The sequence below is a fragment of the Nannospalax galili genome, unplaced genomic scaffold, assembly GCF_000622305.1.
Source record: "Nannospalax galili isolate Female #2095 unplaced genomic scaffold, S.galili_v1.0 scaffold186, whole genome shotgun sequence".
In the NCBI taxonomy this organism is placed as follows: domain Eukaryota; kingdom Metazoa; phylum Chordata; class Mammalia; order Rodentia; family Spalacidae; genus Nannospalax; species Nannospalax galili.
Window position 1 is genome coordinate 9,641,127 of NW_008358774.1, and position 18,962 is coordinate 9,660,088.

Sequence of the window (18,962 nt, forward strand, 5' to 3'; positions counted from 1 at the left end):
AGAAAACAAAAACAAAACAAAACAAAACAAAAATATTTATCACAAACTGATGTAGAATTGTTTCAATTCCCAAGCAAAGCCTACTTATTTTCTTTTTCTTTTGTTTAGATGATGCTGAGCAGAACAATATCATCAAAGGTGATGACCGATATAATAATACAATACAAAAATAAACAATAATACAATAATGAAAATATAACATGACAAAAATGCCACAAAATAATGTAACTTTAAAAAATACATGTCCAGGGATGAGTTGGCTCAGTAGGTAAAGATACCTGCTGCCAGGCCTGAAGACCTGAATTCAGTCCCCGTCCCCATGACAACTTGTCCTTTGACCTCCATATTCTCGCCACAGCATGCATGCATGCACAGAACACATGCAGACACACACAAATAAACATTAGTTAAAATAGCTTCTAAAATGTATATATCCAAAGAAATGAAAAAAAAAAGACTGTATTGGAAAACATGACTTTCAGTAGAATTAAGGAAAAAATAGAAAACTTTATTTTATGATTTTCAAATAGAAGGTATTATCTTCACTTTGCTAGATTGCTATGCATTCAGTTAAATAATGGTTTCAAATGTGGGTAAATATGTCTTCAGTTGCAAAATTTCAGAGACTGGTTGTGCCTTTTCCTGATAAAAGTCAAGACCAGTAAGAAGTTCTACATCACGGACCCGGGCAGCGTGTGCTTCAAACCTTTCTTCAACCCAAAGATCTTCAGTTTTGTTTTCCTACAATAATAAACACAAGATTGTTTTCTATACATCATGACATTTTACTAACAAAAATATTTTATTACTCAGATGTCCCTTTATGATTTTTATTGTCTTAACTCTTAATTTGATACAACTAAATTTTATTTAACAAAACAATAGTTCTAAAAGAAATATAAGCTACCATGAACTCATACCCATTTGTTTTGACCTTGCCTCAGACACAAGTTTGTATGTTCATGTGTGTGTGTGCATGTGGAGGCCAGAGGCTGGTATGGAGTAGTGTGTGCATGTGGAGGCCAGAGGCTGATATGGAGTATGTTCATGTGTGTGTGTGCATGTGGAGGCCAGAGGCTGGTATGGAGTATCTTCCTCAGTTGTTTTTCGTGCTGTTTTTAGGGTCTCTCACTGAACCTGGAGCTCATGTATTTGGTTACTCTAGCTGGCCAGCAAGCCCCAGGGATCCTCCTGTCTCCACCTCCCCAGCGCCGGCATCACATGTGTGCATTGCACCACCCGGCTTTTTACGTGGGTACTGGGGATCCAAACTTAGGTCCTCATGCTTGTATGGTAAGCACTTTACCAACTGAGCCATTTTCCAGCTCCTAACAAAAATTTTTAAAATAAACATATTACAGATTAAGTTCTCCCCATTTTTACTAGGCTCAGAGCTGAACATTACTAACTTACTATGAGTAATGTGAATCTAAACTGTTTTTAAGTGTTACCACTTATCAATAAACAATATCTAGTATTGGCTTCTGTTTTCACATTTATATAAATGACATTTTCTAAGTATTTTTCATTGACTTGTATGTTTATAATCTATCCATAGTGATGTATCTAGATCTAGATGGGTCATTTGTGATATACCCTCATTTTAATTTAACACAGCTTTTTAGAATTCTTTATTTAATATAATATTTTTAATTAATTCTTCAGGAATTTCACTTATACATGTAATGTATTTTGAATGTATTCAACCCTCATTCCTCCTCTTAACACCTCCTAGATCTACTTCTTATCCCTTTACCAGCTTCATGTTTTGTTTTTTTTTATAACTCACCAAGTCCAATTTGTGCTGCCCATAAACTAATGGGTATGGGGCCATCCACTGGAGCATGCTGGCCCTGCCAGGAGCCAAACCCCTGGAGAAAATTGACTCTCCTTCCCTTGTAGCCATGAACTCTTAATAGCACCTCAGTTTCGGTGGGGCTCATGAGCCTCTCTCTCCCCCATACAACTTATTTATAGTTACCAAATTATAGAGTTTATAAACTATTGTAAATAATACTATAATGAATAACTTGGTGTGTGCTCCTTGTGTTTAAGAGCATAAGACTCTATTCCTATTGGCAATCTGAGTAACCCCTTCAAAGGATGGCGTGATAAGAATAGGAAGTAGGAATTGGCTAGGCAGTTAGGGTAAAAAAGACCCCAAAGAAATGTAATCAGTTGCTTGGCTAAAAGTCAAAATGTCCTTCCGCCTGTTAGGAACATACTCTGTTCCAAGGCCAAAAATATCAAAAGTATTTGGGAGCTTGTATTTAATCCTTAAAAGATTTTAGGGTTACCTCTTCAGAGGGGGGAATGTTGGAGGGGAGGGAGTGGGCATGGATTTGATCAAAACACCTTATATGCATGTATGAAATTCTCAATAAAGTTTTTGCTAAAAAAGGAGCATAAGACTCTAGGATAGATACAGGAAGTTGCTGGGTGCACACTAATTTTAACTCTACGAGATATTAAGCATAACATTTCTCAAAATGTTTATGGCAATTTCCACTCTCATAGGCAATGGACGATGATCCCCACATCGTTATCAAGTCAAGAGCATGTAATAGCAGTTAGTATTCTCAATATTACTACAGTTGAGTATTTTTTCAGATATTTCTTGGACATTTGATTTTTAATAAGCTTTCACTGCATAAAGTTTGCTGCATAATTTGGAGTCATGGATTTATGCAACACCCTTCACTTTTCATTGTCTAATTTTCATACTGCAGTATTAATTTTTACTTAAATTTTAGCCAAGTGTCAGCCTTTGTCTAATCATATGAATGTGTCTTAATAAAGCTCATTTGATTTCATTCAGCACAGTGACTTGCTTGTTTCTTAAGTATGCAGACTCAAAACAGGCAGCCACTCTCTGAGCCAGAGGAAACGTAAGAGGAAGTCAACTTTTGTTCCTAACCCTAAAGTAGTTTCTGTGTGAGAACCATCGTCCAAGTGAATTCATTTTATACAAAATGTGCAGTGTGCTTATTTGAGTTCAGTTTTCCAATTGAAGTCTTCTTCCTGTCACTACCATTTCACACTTCAACAGCATTTGACACAGCCCATCACTTTTTCCATAAAATGTCCTCTTGACTTAGGACTCTTTCTCTTTTAGTTTTTTTGACGCCCATCCAATGTTTATTGATACCTGATAGTCTTCGCTCTTTTAAAGATGGGATAAAAAGGCCATAAAGTACCACACATAACTATACATACGCATAGATAATACTCAAGCTTTAACAACCAGCAAGTCACCTGCTCAACCACTCCAAACAGAAGCCACCTTATAGGTAGCGCTCTAGCTATGCAGCACACCCAACTCAACAGCCTTGCATACATACGGGGTTTGTGAGCTGTAGTTAAATGGACACTTACTATATATTACATACTGTATTATTATATCTTAGCCTTGCTGCATTAAAAAAGAACTTATCCTTCTGCCTTAATTGCTTCCTTGTTCTCTCACCTTGACACTCAGTCTAGTATTGTTGCCCCACACCAATGCAACCAAAGACAACCTCACTGGGTGGGTGTCCACACGCCTTTTGCCCAGCTGACTAGCACAAACTTGTGAAATTCCTGGTCTTCCACAGCTCTACTCAATGCTTCTTGCTGTGAGATCTTGTGTTTCTCAAACTCATCTAGAAGTATAGATATTTTCCTTTATGTTATTTTAGTGTCTTTTCTCTGCACTTTCTTCCCTTGGTGGGGGAGGGGGGAGGAAGGGTATATGAGGAACCTAGGGAGGGGAGGGGAGGAGAGGAGAGGAGGGGAGGGGAGGGGAGGGGAGAGGAGAGGAGAAGAGAGGAGGAATTACTATAGTTCTAGTTCCCTAGACCAGGTATGAGATAGAATTGGGAATCTACCATTCCTACTGCTGCTTGAGGTCCTTCAAGGCTCTTTTAATTGGAATACCTCCATATACTAGATTATAATACTGAAAAGTGGAGAGTTTTCATACCTCTAACCCTTAAACTATGCATCTATTTCACCAAATGATTGCAACACAATTCGTTGTTCTAATACTAGGGAAATGCTGGTTGAGTTGAATTTACTGAGGAGCAGTCTATACATTTTCTGTACTTTCTGGGTGATTAGATCATCGGAGACTTCAGTTTATGCTGGCTTTATAATGAAACTACCATAAGATATGATTCCTTTTTCTAAGGGCTACCATTTACATACTATATATTGGGAATGCTCAGGGTTTCACATAGATTATCTCATTTAATTCTGATAACAATTTCATAAGGGTATGTGAACTTTTTAGACCTATTAGCTGGAATGGATGAGGAAAGTGGCATTATTATTTACCCAATGAAGCCAAGACCCTAACAGAATCCATGTTATCTAACTGCAAGCCTATGCATTTAAATACTGTTTTATATATACTGTTGTGCTATGTCCTGGAAAATCAACTATTCCCAAACTTAAATCCACCAAGAGAAAATTCATCCTCCCCCAAACAGGTGATTGTTTTATACAATTTCTGAGCAGCTGTACATAAATTTTCAGGCACCTCTGACCTTCTCATCTGCCTCCTCCTACCCCAGCTAATAGCCACATTTCATTCACAATCTCTCCGACAATCTTAACTTTTGTATCCCTCACATTTTTCTCATAATTATCTCTGATATTTTGGTTATTATCTTTAGTATTTAATGGCTATCATTTTGGTTATTATCTTTAGTATTGAATGGCTATGCCATAGCTCCAGCCGTCATAATCAGCTTTATAGATGTTATATCCCTTTTATTATATTCCAAATTCCTAAAATCTTGGATAGTATCAATTTATTGGTGATGTTAACCTCTTCAAAAGAGATTATGCTTTGTTAATTTGGGGGAGATCATTTTCATTTTGGATGATTAGGAAAGCTTTTATAGGATTTGCACTTTACCTTGGGGTGCAGGTGGAGTTTTTAGCAGATAGAAAAGAAGAAAGCTCTAAAGGTGAGAACATGGGAAACCAGAAAAGATTGGGGAATGAAAGCTTTTTGAAGTAATTTGAAGGACTGCAGCCAGCTTGGACACATACTTGCCATGTCAATTAAGGATAAATTACTTAGGAACTTAAGCATAGGCTAGAGATTCATTTATTTTGTTTTGTTTTGGAGTACTGGTTGGTGCGTGACTATACTCTAACCCCAGCACTCAGGAAGTTGAGTCGGGAAGAGATTAGCTTGGGCTACATAATAAGACCATGTCTCAAAAAAAAAAAAAAAAAAAATTAAAAAATTTTGAGGTGAAGGAGGAAAACTAAATTTTAAAATGATGATGATACACAAAGGCTGAGAAGACAATAAAAGATATAAATCTACTTAAGATTATTTTTGGAGCTGGACTAGGACTGGCTTAGCATGTGCAAGGGCCTTGATTTGATTCCCAGCACCATAAGAAAGCAAACTTCATGACAGAAAGTCCCATGGGCCTAGATCAGGGGCAGCAACTAGTTTCTTCTTTGCATATCCAGTATAATAACTATGAGTCGGGTGTGGTGGCTCTTGCCTTTAGTCCCAGCACTTGGGAGGCAGAGGCAGAGGCAGGCTGATTGTGAGTTCAAGGCCAGCCTGGTCTACTGGTCTACTACATAGTGAGTTCAGGCCAGCTGGGGCTACAGGGAGACCCTGTCTCAAAAAGACCAACAAACAAACAAACATTATAATCACTACAATGACTACCTAGAGCCTCTATGATCAGAACTGTTCAATCCTGATTCTGTGATAACTGATACACTGTATTAGTTATCAGTGTCTCCCACTGCAGGGAGAAGAGAATGATGGCTTGCTCTTGTCCTTAATAACTAAAATACTGAGGAGAAGAAAAGCGAGAAGGGATTCACCTCAACATCTGACATTTTCTCATCTGGAAATTATTCTTCCTCATCTTAGGACACTGAGTAATCCACTATCCAGCCTCTAACATTTGCCTTCCATCTGCAGTCACTGAAAGACTATTCAAATAGTCCAGACAAATCCCATCTGTACCACCCAGGCACCTTGCTGCCAGGAAGTAGTTCTCTGAACTAATTTTGTTGTCTCTCTCTTTTGCTGCTTGGCTCTTTCCTCTTCTATTTTAACAGTCATCTACACATAAGTGCCTCTCATAGCACATGATATGGCAAATATATTCATGTTGCTGAACACCTGAAGAATATGCATGAACCTCAACCAGGCCTAGACTCTAAGCTTTGATTTTCAGTCTCTCATAGTCAATAAGTTTGCCCCATGAGCACAACTTGGCATGCCTAGGCTTGACCTGCCAGTGAGTCTTCATTCCCCCTTTTCTACTTTTTCTAATTACATTCAATAGATTTTACTGATTTTTGAGTTTCCTTTTTCTTTTGGCTGTTTTATCTTGTCAATTCCCAGGTTTTTCTCAATTGTTCACAACCTGTTAGTACTTTTTTTGTTTAATTGAGATGAGGTCACACTCACTATGTAGCTCTGATTTGCCTGGAACTCTTTGTGTAGATCACACAGACCCACCTGCCTCAGCCTCTGGAGTCCTGGATTAAAGGCCTGCGCCCCCACACTCAGTGTTCTATTCTTACTATTACTGATCTATTCAAATTCTGCCTCTCCTTCAGTTTCCAGACAAATGTGTTTCAATTCCAGAAACTAAATTTCTTTAATTGTATTTAACAATTGATCTCAATTTTGTAACATCTCTTAATTATGTAACCTCTTAATTTTTAATTTTTATTTTAAAATATTTTTGTTTTATTTAAAAAAATTTATAATATATATACCCATTTATATACCTATATAATATTCATATGTCAAAGTTGTATAAAAATTTCTTAAGTGACAACGTATCTTTCTTTTGTACATTCTAAAGTGTTCCTATCTTGATATCTGGTATTGAATAGTGATTCAATATATTTGTTGAATGACAAATAAAATCCAATTGCCAAAGTATGTATTTTGTCTATGAAGAATATCTATTAAAGTTGAAGTAAGCACTTACACATAATTTGCCTTGATTGAAGTAAAATTGGAGATGGGCTAATGTTCAAACAAAAATATTAGTTGAATTAAGTTATTTCTCTCTCTCTCTCTCTCTCCATGTGTGTCTGGGCATGTATGTATGTAGGTGGGAGGGAGGGTAAATTGAATTTCACACTTCATTCTTCAAGGTGCTAGAATTTTTTATTTAAACATTCATTCAGGGAAAAATTAATCTAATGTTAACCTTAGGGTAGAAATTTAATTTGTGTTCAGTGTTTAAAAAAAGGCAATTGTATCATCTCTTTCCTAGTAAGTAACAATAACATAGATAGGTAAGTAGATAGACAGATGACAGATGATAGATAGATAGATAGATAGATAGATAGATAGATGATAGATTGAGAGATTGATAGATAGATGGATAGATGATAGATATATGGATGGATGGATGGACGGACGGACGGACAGACATAAGATAGATGTGAGAGACAGACAGATAAATGGCAATTGTTTTTAGGACAGAGAGACAGGCATTGAGATGCAAATGGAAATATATGTCCACATTTACAAGTATGTGTTTGAAATTAATTCAGTAGAAATCCTTCATATATTGAAAAACAAAACTCCACCCATGAAACACATAAGAAATGTGTTTTAGATAGAGCCCTTTTGAGAAAGCCCAAGGAGCTGTAACTGTCTCCTTGGGTCCCAGGTTTCTCCCAAGGCATACTCACAGGACAGCTTTCCACATTGGTAGGTCGGTGAGGGATGATGAAGGGCAGAACATCCAACAGAGGGCAGTTGTTGGGTGTGTAGTTCTTGTTTTTACAACTTGTCAGCACCACAAAGTAGTGCGTTGGGATGGGAACATCAGTGTTGGCCACATGTCTAAAAACATAATTGCAATGATTTGATGTTGTTGCAAATGTTTTTTGGTTTTTTGTTTGTTTTTTACAGCTTTAAGAAATGTCAAGATGAAAACCTGATTTTAAAAAGCAGAAAGTGAGCTGGATATGGTGATACACACCTTTAATCCCAGCACTCAGGAGGCAGAGGCAGATAGGTCTCTGTGGGATCGAGATCAGACTGATTTCCATAGTGAGTTCCAGGCCAGATGGGGCTACCCTGACTCAAAATAAATAAATTAAAAATAAATAAATAAATAAATAAATATGCTGGGCATGGTGGCACACGCCTTTAATCCCAGCACACAGGAGGCAGAGGCAGGTGGATCTCTGTGAATTCAAGGCCATCTGGTCTACATAGTGAGTTTCAGGACAGCTGGGGCTACAGGGAGACCTTGTCTCAAAAAGACCAAAAATAATAAATAAATAAATAAATAAATTTTTAAAATTAAAAAATAGAAAGGGGAAAAAAGCACAGAGATTTCTAGCTGAATTTTAAACTTGGTCATCATAACATCATAGGAAAGTACTCCAATACAAGGACTCAAAAACATGGAATTGGACTACTGTCTGCTGCGCCTTCTAATGCTGTTGATTTCATACTTCACAGTGGTGGTTTCTAGTAGAGTGGGAATTGAGAACAAAGGAGCCCCGATTCCACCTCTGACTGTGTGCTTCCACTATCCTTTTTGACTCCGATTTCCTCACTTTTTAACAAGGAGGTAATCACATGTTTGGAGGGGGTGTGGGGGTGGTGGTAAACAAATAACTGAGAATGCATTGGTTTGGTTTCTAGTAGCAAATATGAATATACTTTCAAAAGTCTTTAAGATTTCATTTATTTTATGTTTATGAGTGTTTTGCCTGCATGTATCTAAGTACACCTCCATCATGCAATGCCCACAAAGTCCAGAAGAGGGTGTCAGATCCCTTGGAACTGAAGTTACAGATGGTTGCCAGCTGCGATGTGGGTGCTGGGAACCTAACTCAGGTTCTCTGCAAGAACTGCCCAGTGCTCTTAACTACTGAGCTATCTCTCCAGCTCACTTTCAAAAGTTTTAAATATAAAACAAAGGTAAGATATTAGTTGAGTCCACTAGAAGGAATGTAAGGTGGTGTTAAGCAGCAAGATATTACTGATTCAGAACATGGACTCAGAGCACCTGGGTTTACATCTAGACTTGGTCACTTAGTAGGTGCAGAATGTGTTAGACAGGTTATTTCACCTCTCTTAGCCTCAACTTCCTCATGTCCAGCTAGGCGCTAATGGAACTTAACATAAAGTTGTTTTGTAGATTAAATGAAACCTATATAAATGCTTAGAAAAGTACCTAACATGTAATAAAGTGTCCTCAAAGCATTTGTTAGAATTATTAAATGATGAAAAGCAGAATAAACTAAACAATGAGATGAAAGCCAGATAATGCTGGCACACACCCATATTCCCAGCACTTGGGAGGAAGAAGTAAAAGGATCAGGAATTCAAGTTCATCCTCAGCTACATAGCGAGTTCAAGGCCAGCCTGGGTTACATGAGACCCTGCATCAAAATCAAACAAGCAAAACAGTGAAATAAGGACCAAATGAACAAAATAGGGGCAGGTTATATACATAGTAGTCTGAGATGCTACTTTATCAGAAGCAGAAATTGTTGCTTATAATCTAAGCTACTACAGTTGTTTAGTTTTGTCCTTCCTACATTTTGATAATAATATAAAAAAAAGCAATGGATAGAACTTCTTTCTAAAATGCTGCTTCTGAATTTTCTAAAACTCAAAAGTAGTTCTTCACAACCTGTTCTAAGTTTGGAATGTACGGCTTGGTTGGGTTGGTTAGAACGGAGATCTACTTACATCCTCTATTTTATTATACCTGTAAAATTTACCAAGGTCAACTTAGTCTTTCCTTGATGTTTTTCATTTATTATTAGGTTGATTTATATTTATTGATAGTACACTGAGTCTCTACATCTCCTTAACATTCATAAAATCTCATTTTGTCTTGGCCCATAGTTTATAAATTTTCCAATAAAAATATTGGAAATATTTTTTGCCTGGAAACTTTTTCTGTGCCCATTAGTTTAAATTTTTCCATATGAATTTTCTTTTGCTAAGTATTTAGATAGGTTAGGTTTAAAATGGGCAACAATAGCATCTGAATATGAATATACTTTATAATGTTTAAATCATACAGTATGTATTTAAAATATTAAGATTTCCTCTTATGAGGAGAGTTCCCCTTATATTTAAATCAAAAACACAAGTTACTTACTCTTTAATTTCATCTGGAGTATCAAAATGGCCATCATAATTATAGTCAAATATTGGTCCACTAACCACATTCACTCCATTTCTTTCTACAGCATATTTTATCAGAAGAACCCTGTGGAAGTAGTTCCACATTTCTAAAATTAAAAGAATAAGGATGTTAAAGATATTTATCTCTGTTGAACATGGAAATATTTTCTATTACTGGTGTATTTAAATAGCATCACATTCTACTTCAATAATGGTTAATGGTCACTGGATAAATCTTCAAAATAGTCTATGCTATAGAAATAATCAGCTATGGGGCTGGAGAGGTGGCTCAGGGATTAAGAGCACCAGCTTTCAGAGGACCCAAGTTCAGTTCCCAGCACTCACATGGCGGCTAACAACCATCTATAACTCCAGTTCCAGGGAATCTGATGCCCTCTTCTGACCTCCTTGGGCATTTCATGGCACAGGTGCACTTACATACATGTAAGCAATACACTCATACATATAAAATAAAGATAACAAATAAAATATTTTTGTAAAATGAACAGCTATGTTGATTATAACTTTTTATTGCTTTACTTGCAGTATTGAAATTACAGCTAAATATGTTTCTAAATTCTTTCAACAATGAGTGTTAACCAATCAGAACAGTCATGCTGCATTATTAATTATCATTCTTGGACAAGCATTAACATCTCATTTATTTATGGTGAGTGTTAGTAAACTTTAATTTTGTGAATAGCTTGTAACAGCTAAGAAGTAAAAGCAAATTTGAAAACAATTACCAAATTTTAGCAACAAGTCAAAGTTTCAGTAAGTTGAAAATAAACTACATCAGGAGTCTTGTGCCTATATTTAAAACATTAGAAAAATGACTCAATATCAATAACAATTGCAATAATAAAATTGACTCCAGAGAGTCAACTTAATAGTTTAAGATTAATGCTCTAATGAACTGCCAGGCCCAGTGGCACAATCCTGTAAGAAAGGAGAATCACAAGTTCAAGGGCTGCCTGGAAATCATAGTGAATTGAAGGCCATCTGGTCAACTTGGCAAGACCTTGTATCCCCAAAATAAATAATGGGGGGCACTATAGATCAGTGGTAGAGTGTTTGCCTTGCATATATGAAGGCCTAGGTTTAAACCCTAGTATGGGATTAGGGGGTGTATACTTACTTTTGAATTCTTCATACATTGGGGCCAAATTACTTGTAAGTAAAGCATCATACTGACCATCAGAAGTTCCACTGATTGCTGCAAAACAAACATTTTATTAAATCTATGATTTCAGTTAATATATTCCTTACTTTCATTAAGCCTTTTTTCTACTATAAATCTCTGAATCTCTAAATTAAAATCTCTCGATTTATCATCTTTTTTTCATGGCTTCAAGAAAAAAATAGTCACATACCAGAGTAAACCTATTTCCAGAAACTGAAATTGTTGAACTTATGAAAATATGAAAATGTCATTTCCTGATGATCACGAAAAGAGCTTGAATTTTAGAAAAATCACACTGGTTTTCCTATGACCCCAAGAGAAAGCCATTCTTTAAAAACACAAACAACTTAAAGTTCATTTGACTGGTTAAGCCACAGTTCAAAGCTGTTGGATGCACAACAAATGTGATGGACCAGAGTTCCAGCCTGATTTCTTCTCACAGAAACAGCTCCTTCTCCATGGAGACCTTAGGGCAGTAAGCCAGAAATAATGTTTTTTTTAGATGCTCGTGTCACTCTCCAAATAATCTTCAGTTGTAAAATTAAACTTAAACCTGTTGAACTCTGTAAACATCTGGACCAGATTAGAGCTAATATGTGGTTCCCGTAGAAAAATTTATTAGTCTTTAAGGACAATGCCGTACTGACTCTGGCCAGCCCCTGACCACTGGAAGCCTCTTGGGCTGTTAGGTTACCCAAGCAGGTCATTTGGGTGGGGAATATATGTTTAAGGCACATGCCACATCCAGCTGATGAGGGCTTTCTAAGCTCTTTCTCTAAAAGAGTTTCACTAACCAGGAGGATAGAGGAAGCCGTGGGTGATATTCTTGTCTGCTAAATAGAAGGAACATTTTTGGCTCTCAGAAGGAGCAACCCTGACATCAGCCCGCAGACAGTCTGGGACAGTGGGAGGAAGAGGTGATGTGTCTCCCTGTTGAAAGAGAGAAAAGGGAAAAAAATTACACCCACAGTTGTGGCTCACCCATTGCCTTATATGGTTAGTAACTTCCCTAGACTGTTTTTCGTTTACCCTCTTCCTATTTTCTTAGTGAATCAGGTCTACGTAGGCAATGAGAATGGATGAATTCAGTGATGTTTTCCTCTGTGGTTCTCTTCTGGTTAGGGGACATTGGGAGGACAAATCAAATATACCTTGGAAAGGAGTATTTGCAGAGTAGAACCTGAATTGAGAGCAAAGGAATAATCCGAGCTATTGAAAAACTATTACAGAAAAACAGAATTCATTTCAGGATCTAAATTTTCTGTGGTCATATGTTATACATGCAAATAAAAAATGAAAATAAAATATAAAGATGTATTTTAGAAATATATATTAATTAGCTACCTTGTTCTTCAGCTGGTCATAGTCTAAAATCTATTTAAGACTGATTTTGTATCTCATCATACATAACATCCACACATATTTTTTGAGACTGGGTCGCATGCATACCAGACTATTCTCGAACTCACTATGTTGCCAAAAATGACTGAATTTTCAATCCTCCTGCCTCCACCTCTCAAGAATTGTAGGCATGTTCCTCCATGCCTGGTTTATTCAGTGGTGGGGGTCTAACCCAGGGCTTCATGCATGCTAGACAAGCTCTCTACCAATTGAACTACATCTCCATCCCCCAAACATACTCATTTGGGGAATAAAATTAATTTATAGTTATGCTCAATCATTATAAAATAGATAAAATAGTTTAAAAACTTCTTTATAATCATATAAAGACCAATTCAATACCTCATTCACAGGAGTATTCTATAAATAATTCTATAAATATGTTGCCTGACCGCCACATATATGGTGAAGTCAATGTATTATGTGTTCACCATATTCTGGTGAGCATTTACTCATGGGTGACTGAAAGTTATGCTATTTGCTTAAGCTGGCCAGAGGCTTTGATTTATATGCCTCTACCACCCTTGATGGATAATTTTCTTTAAAAATTTAAAATAATTTGTTTTAAAGGAAAATTATGCTGGTTTTGTCCTATTTTTATTCACTGCATTGTGCTAAAAGCAACTCCAAACTTTGTTGCCTGTCTACAGTGCATGAGATCAGTTCACAAAGGAAAAGGCAGTGCACGCTGTACTGTATCACAGACAGGAGAGGAATGCCAAGGTCTAGAACCAGTGAGAGGTGAAGATAAGGGAATCTGAGGGAAAGGCACACAGGGACTGGACTCCCCAGCACACCGCAATGCACCATAGGAAAGCATTTTCCAAGAGCTGAGTCAATTTCTCACTTTGATTCTATATAAACTTTCTTTACTCCTTTCTAAAATCCCATGAAAAAGGCAGTACTGCTAAAGACACATAAGACATTAGAAGAAATATTCAAAAGTTGGTCAGAAAACAGTGTGGAGCATTCCAGAAAAAATTTAAAAACAGATCTACCATATGACTCATCTATACCACTCCTATGTATTTAGCCAAAAGACTCTTGCCAGCATGTAACAGAGATAGTTACACACTATGTTTATTGCACCACTATTCATAATAGTTAGATTATGAAACAAACCTAAGTGTCCACCAACAAAGGAATAAATAAAGAAAAGGTGAGAAGGGGGAGGTTGGGAGGATGGCAAGAATATGTTCACATGTAATGTGGATCTACGTGAAAATGTCCTAATGAAACACAGGCAGACGCAGGTGGATCTCTGATTTTAAGGCTAGCCTGCTCTACATAAGGAGTTCCAGGCCAGCCAAGGCTACATAATAAGACCTTGTCTAATTTTTTAAGTTTATTTAAAAAATAAGCTTGTACAAAGTACAGGACAAATAATGGAAATCAAATCTAATAAAGAATTCTTGATATTTAAAGACGCAGCAGCAGAAATATTAACTGTTTCAATCATATGTGATCATAATCAGTATGATCTAGAAAATGAAGTTGTATATATGTTCCCAAAAGTGGAAATAAAGACAAATTGGGGGAGAAAGTGGGGTAACTATAAACATATTAGTATATCAGTCCAGGAATGCAATATTCTGTAAATTTGGAAGAAAAAATACTTCTAAAATTAGAAAGTCATCCAAACCACTAAGTATATAACCAGAATAAAAACATTTTGAGATATACATAGATTCAAACTGTATCATCTTAGGTTGAGAATATTATTCAGTTGAAGAGTGTTTATCTATTATACACGAGGCCCCGGGTCCTATTCATTCCCATCACTTCATATAATCAGGAATGGTGTCACATGCCTGTAATCCCAACTGTCAAGAGATGGAGGCAGGAGGTTCCAATTCAAGTGTTCATCCTAGCTTCATAGTGAGGTCTAGGTCATCCCGGGGGACATGAGATCCTGTTTCAAAAAAAAAAAAAAGTGCTTCCAACTGTCCCACCTTGGGTCTATGTCCCTTCACGCTGCCTGAGAGTTCCGGACTAGCCTGACAAGAATACCGCTCATCACTCATTAAAGAAGCTTCTTTTTGCGACAGATAGAAATGACTATTACAGAATTTCACAACTAGTCAAATGCAGAGAATAAATGTCTATGAGATACCCAGCCCTAGGTGACATATCTGTCATGCAAGCTCTACATCTAAGACTCTCACCAGTGAAATTTCCTCATGGAACCAATAACGATTAACCCAGAAAGCCACAACTGGCCAATGTGCAGAGAATATGAGGCTGCAGAGTGCTTATCCCTGAATAGAACACGTACATCAAACCTGTGCTGCCCAAGACTCGGGATCATTGTGGACAAGGGGGCGGAAAGATTGTAAGAGTCAGAGGTGGTGGATGACTACAAGGAAACAGAATGTTCCAGACAGCTAGCAAGTTACTCATAAAAACTTACAGCAATGGTAGCAGCATGTACAAGACCCATGCAAGCTCAAGCCAGACAAAAATCTCAGCATAGAAGTGGGGAAGTGAGAAAATATTTCAGCCTTCACTTAGGAACTGTTGGCAACTGATAGCTGCTGGGAGAGGGAGAGTCAGTTTTCTCTAAGGGTGTGACACTAGATAGTTTAATTGGGCTCTGGTGGATGGATGCACATGGAAGGATATTTAGGGACAAAAATTTGACTTCATAGGCTTTAATGTATATGCCAGACAGAGTACATGAAATCTGGCAGGGGGTGATTATAAAGGGAGTGCACATAGGCGAGAAGGTCTAAATATGATCAGAATATATTGTATGAAATTCACGAAAATTCAATAAAAATAATAACAAAGAAGAAAGTCTTCTCTTATTCCTTTCAAGGGAATTCCTAAGTGATATAGTCTACCAAGCACAAAAGCAAACCAAGAAATATGAAGATACTTGTGTTAAGTAAATCGCATTAACAATCACCATTTACTTCACTCTTTAAGAGACAGAGTCTGGAAAGTTCATTTATACAATTTTTCAAATGTATCATAGGAAAAGGCTCGGAATGACCAGTTCCTCCACTTGGCAATAAAGGGGCACACAGTTATGTTGTGAAACAGGACAGGAAGGGACACTGACTGTTGAGTCACTCCCATGAACACCTGGGAAATTATGAGGTTGATATTTCATAGCATACATTTTTGTCATGTTATTCTAACATGTCCCATGTTTGTGAGTTTTTCTTGACTAAATGCATAATACATAAATGTAGAGACATAAGCATTTCTCCATAATATAAAGAAATTGAAATGTGATTCACTACTGTTACAATCATGAAAATGTTAAAGATGAAAGATTATTGTAATATATAAAGAGACTATGGCCAAAAATACTGTGCACAGACAATTTAGGCAGCCCAAGTGTTTACCATGTTCTCAAAGTGGCACACACACTGGGTTGAGGCAAATGGCCCAAAACTGCTATAGCCAAAAAGCACTAAAACATTGTTACAAAGGGACTGGAGAGACAGCTAAGTAGTTAGCAAGAGTGCTTGCTATTCTTCCAGAGGACCCAGGTTCAGTTCCCTGCACCCACATGGTGGGTAACAACTATCCAAAAGTCCAGTTCCAAGGAATCTGATGCCATCTTCTGGCCTCTGAAGACATTGCATACATGTGATGCACTTACATACACGCAAATAAAACACTCATACACATAAAAGTAATAAACAAATATTTTAAAACTAATAATATATACTGTTACACATTTTCTTCTAACTGAAAACCTTCCAGTTTATTTTTCACATATCAAACTAGAACCCACAAATTGTTGTGTCTAGGAAAGACTCGGTGTGGCCCCCTTTCTGAAGATGGAATGTGGTAAGGGGCAGGCCTACCCTGGAAAGATGCAGAGAAGTTCTCACTGTCCTGGTCTCATGAGAAGAGATGATGCTGAGCCAACTACTCCTGTCCCACCATCTCCACCCCTACCCAGCACCCACGCAAACAGTTTCTACCTGCCAACTTAAATAGAATGCAGTCAGAGACTCAGATAAAATCTGGACTTCCCACCTCCCAAAGTCCTTCAAGAAAGCAAAGATGAGTACAGACAGTAGAGAGATGCTTTTCTTTCCATTCTGGCCCTGGGACTGAACAGAACTTGAGCAGATGGTAAAATTATCTCCATTAAAGTGACAGATACTCTTTACCTGTGGGCTGCATGTAAAAGCCAAAACATAGACCTGAAGACTAAATAGCTATGACTTTGTCTTATGGTAAAGACAATAACTACATATAGTTTTGATTATCTGTCTGATTGTATTATTTCTTTTTCCACAGAGACAATGACTTTTTGTAGCTCAAAAAAAATGTTTAAAATACATATTGCCCCAGTTTTGTTTTGTTTTGAAGATTTATTTTATTTTTATATTATGTTTATGAGTGTTTTGCTTGAATGTATGAATGTGCACTGTGTATGTGTGCCTGGTGCCCACAGAGACCAGACAGGATGTTGGATCCCTGGAACTGGGGTTCCAGACAGGTGTGAGCTACCACTTGGGTGCTGGGAACCAAATTCAGGTCCTCTGCAAGAACAACAAGTGTTCTTAACTGCTAAGTCATCTTTCTAACTCTGTCCCTAGTTTTTAAAGACTCACAGACATGATTAGGTCACAATTTTTAATATCAGTGATAAAATTTTGAAACCAAAGGACTTTAAAAAAAAAATTCCCAATGAGGGCTGAGGAGATGGCTCAGTAGATAGAACACTTGCCACACGTGTGAGGCCCTGAGTTCCAGCCCCCATAACCCACATAAAGCCAGGTGCAGTAGTGTGTCTGTAACACTAGAGCTCTTACCACAAGATGGAATGTGGAGACGGGAGAACCCCAGAAAGCTTGAGAGCCAGCTAGTCTGGCTTAGACGCAGAAACAATAGGCACCCTGTCTCAAACGTGGTAGAAGGTGAGGACGGACACCTGAGGTTGTCCTCTGACCTCCACATGCACATTCACACTTACACACACGAACACACACACAGATACACATTCACATACACATCATATACACAAAAGAGATATTTTAAAAATTCACAATGATACGGAAAGTATATGTATACATTATGTATATTATATAGGGATAGGTATTTTTCAATGTGAGCTAAATTCTTCTAAGTAAAATTTCTTTGATTTCATACTAAATTTATGAAGTATATGTTCTAACCAACATTCAATTCTTGCTTTTGTTTTCAGTTTTTCATCTAGCTAGAAAACCAGCTCACATCTTTGAGCAGATCCAGAAGCAAAATCCACATAAAATCTGACAAGATTTAATTGGTTTAGAAGTAGTTGTTGGAGAACCCATGATTTCAAGTCAAAATTCTTTCCCCAGGACTCTTCCAAGATAACAACAAAAATTAGAAGACCCACCAAAACCGCATAAAAACAGAAACTCCATAAAACTTAAAGACAGACCAATTGGACCCATGTTCCAAAAAGTGCTTATTTAAAGACTGATTTTTCAAATGCAGAGCTGATCTACAATAGTTTTATGGGAATCTCAAACATCCTTGTATGTAATTTTCTGGAACCACAACACATGGACAGAGTAATTTCTGAATTAGAAAGCAGAAAATTGCTAGAATTCCATCCTGTCACATGAAGGGAGAAATATACAAGTAGTTCTGTGGGATCAGAGAAAGGACAGGATCTTTTGGTAACAAAGAAGCCAGTTTTAAAACAATAACAAAGAAGAATTGTACTAAATGCCTAGCTGAACCCACTTAAAATTTCTCTGCCTTTGGCTTCCGCCACAGCTGATATAAATTCAGGAATGCAAGACAGCAAGGAAAAGTATTAAAAGCATAAGCATTCCCTTTAACTCCACACAATCCCTAGTGCCTTGCCTGGACTTCTAAAAGTGGGCAACTGGGTAAGAACTGATCTGGAATATGCTGCCTTTCTCAAAAACAAAAAGGAAATAGAGATTATTTTAAGGGGTGTTGAAGAAAATCACAAACAACTGAACGAAGTGTCCATTAAGAAAGAGAAGCAGCCTCTAGCCCACACACAAATCGGGGTAACTGAGATACTTTCCTGTACTGGAAAACAAGCATTAGTACGTGGCTAGCAGTGACCACAATCAGACTGTTCTTGGCTGTAGAGCTGACTTTCAGGACACAGAATACTTTATCGGGGTAACTGAGATACTTTCCTGTACTGGAAAACAAGTATTAGTACGTGGCTAGCAGTGACCAAATCAGACTGTTCTTGGCTGTAGAGCTGACTTTCAGGACACAGAATACTTT

At 37.3% G+C, this 18,962-nt stretch overlaps 1 protein-coding gene across 1 annotated transcript in view; it reads right to left on the reverse strand.

Annotated features, from left to right (window-relative positions):
* Nucleotides 1–482: 482 nt before the first annotated feature.
* Enpp3 (ectonucleotide pyrophosphatase/phosphodiesterase 3) overlaps nt 483–18,962 on the reverse strand; it is an 81,894-nt gene continuing 63,414 nt past the window's right edge. Inside the window, exons 20-24 of the mRNA XM_017795325.1 lie at nt 12,128–12,263; nt 11,289–11,366; nt 10,125–10,257; nt 7,684–7,837; nt 483–741 (exon numbers count right to left, since the gene is read on the reverse strand). Of these exons, the coding sequence (XP_017650814.1) occupies nt 571–741; nt 7,684–7,837; nt 10,125–10,257; nt 11,289–11,366; nt 12,128–12,263 (672 nt within the window). The 3' untranslated portion in view covers nt 483–570. The remainder of the gene's footprint in view (nt 742–7,683; nt 7,838–10,124; nt 10,258–11,288; nt 11,367–12,127; nt 12,264–18,962) is intronic.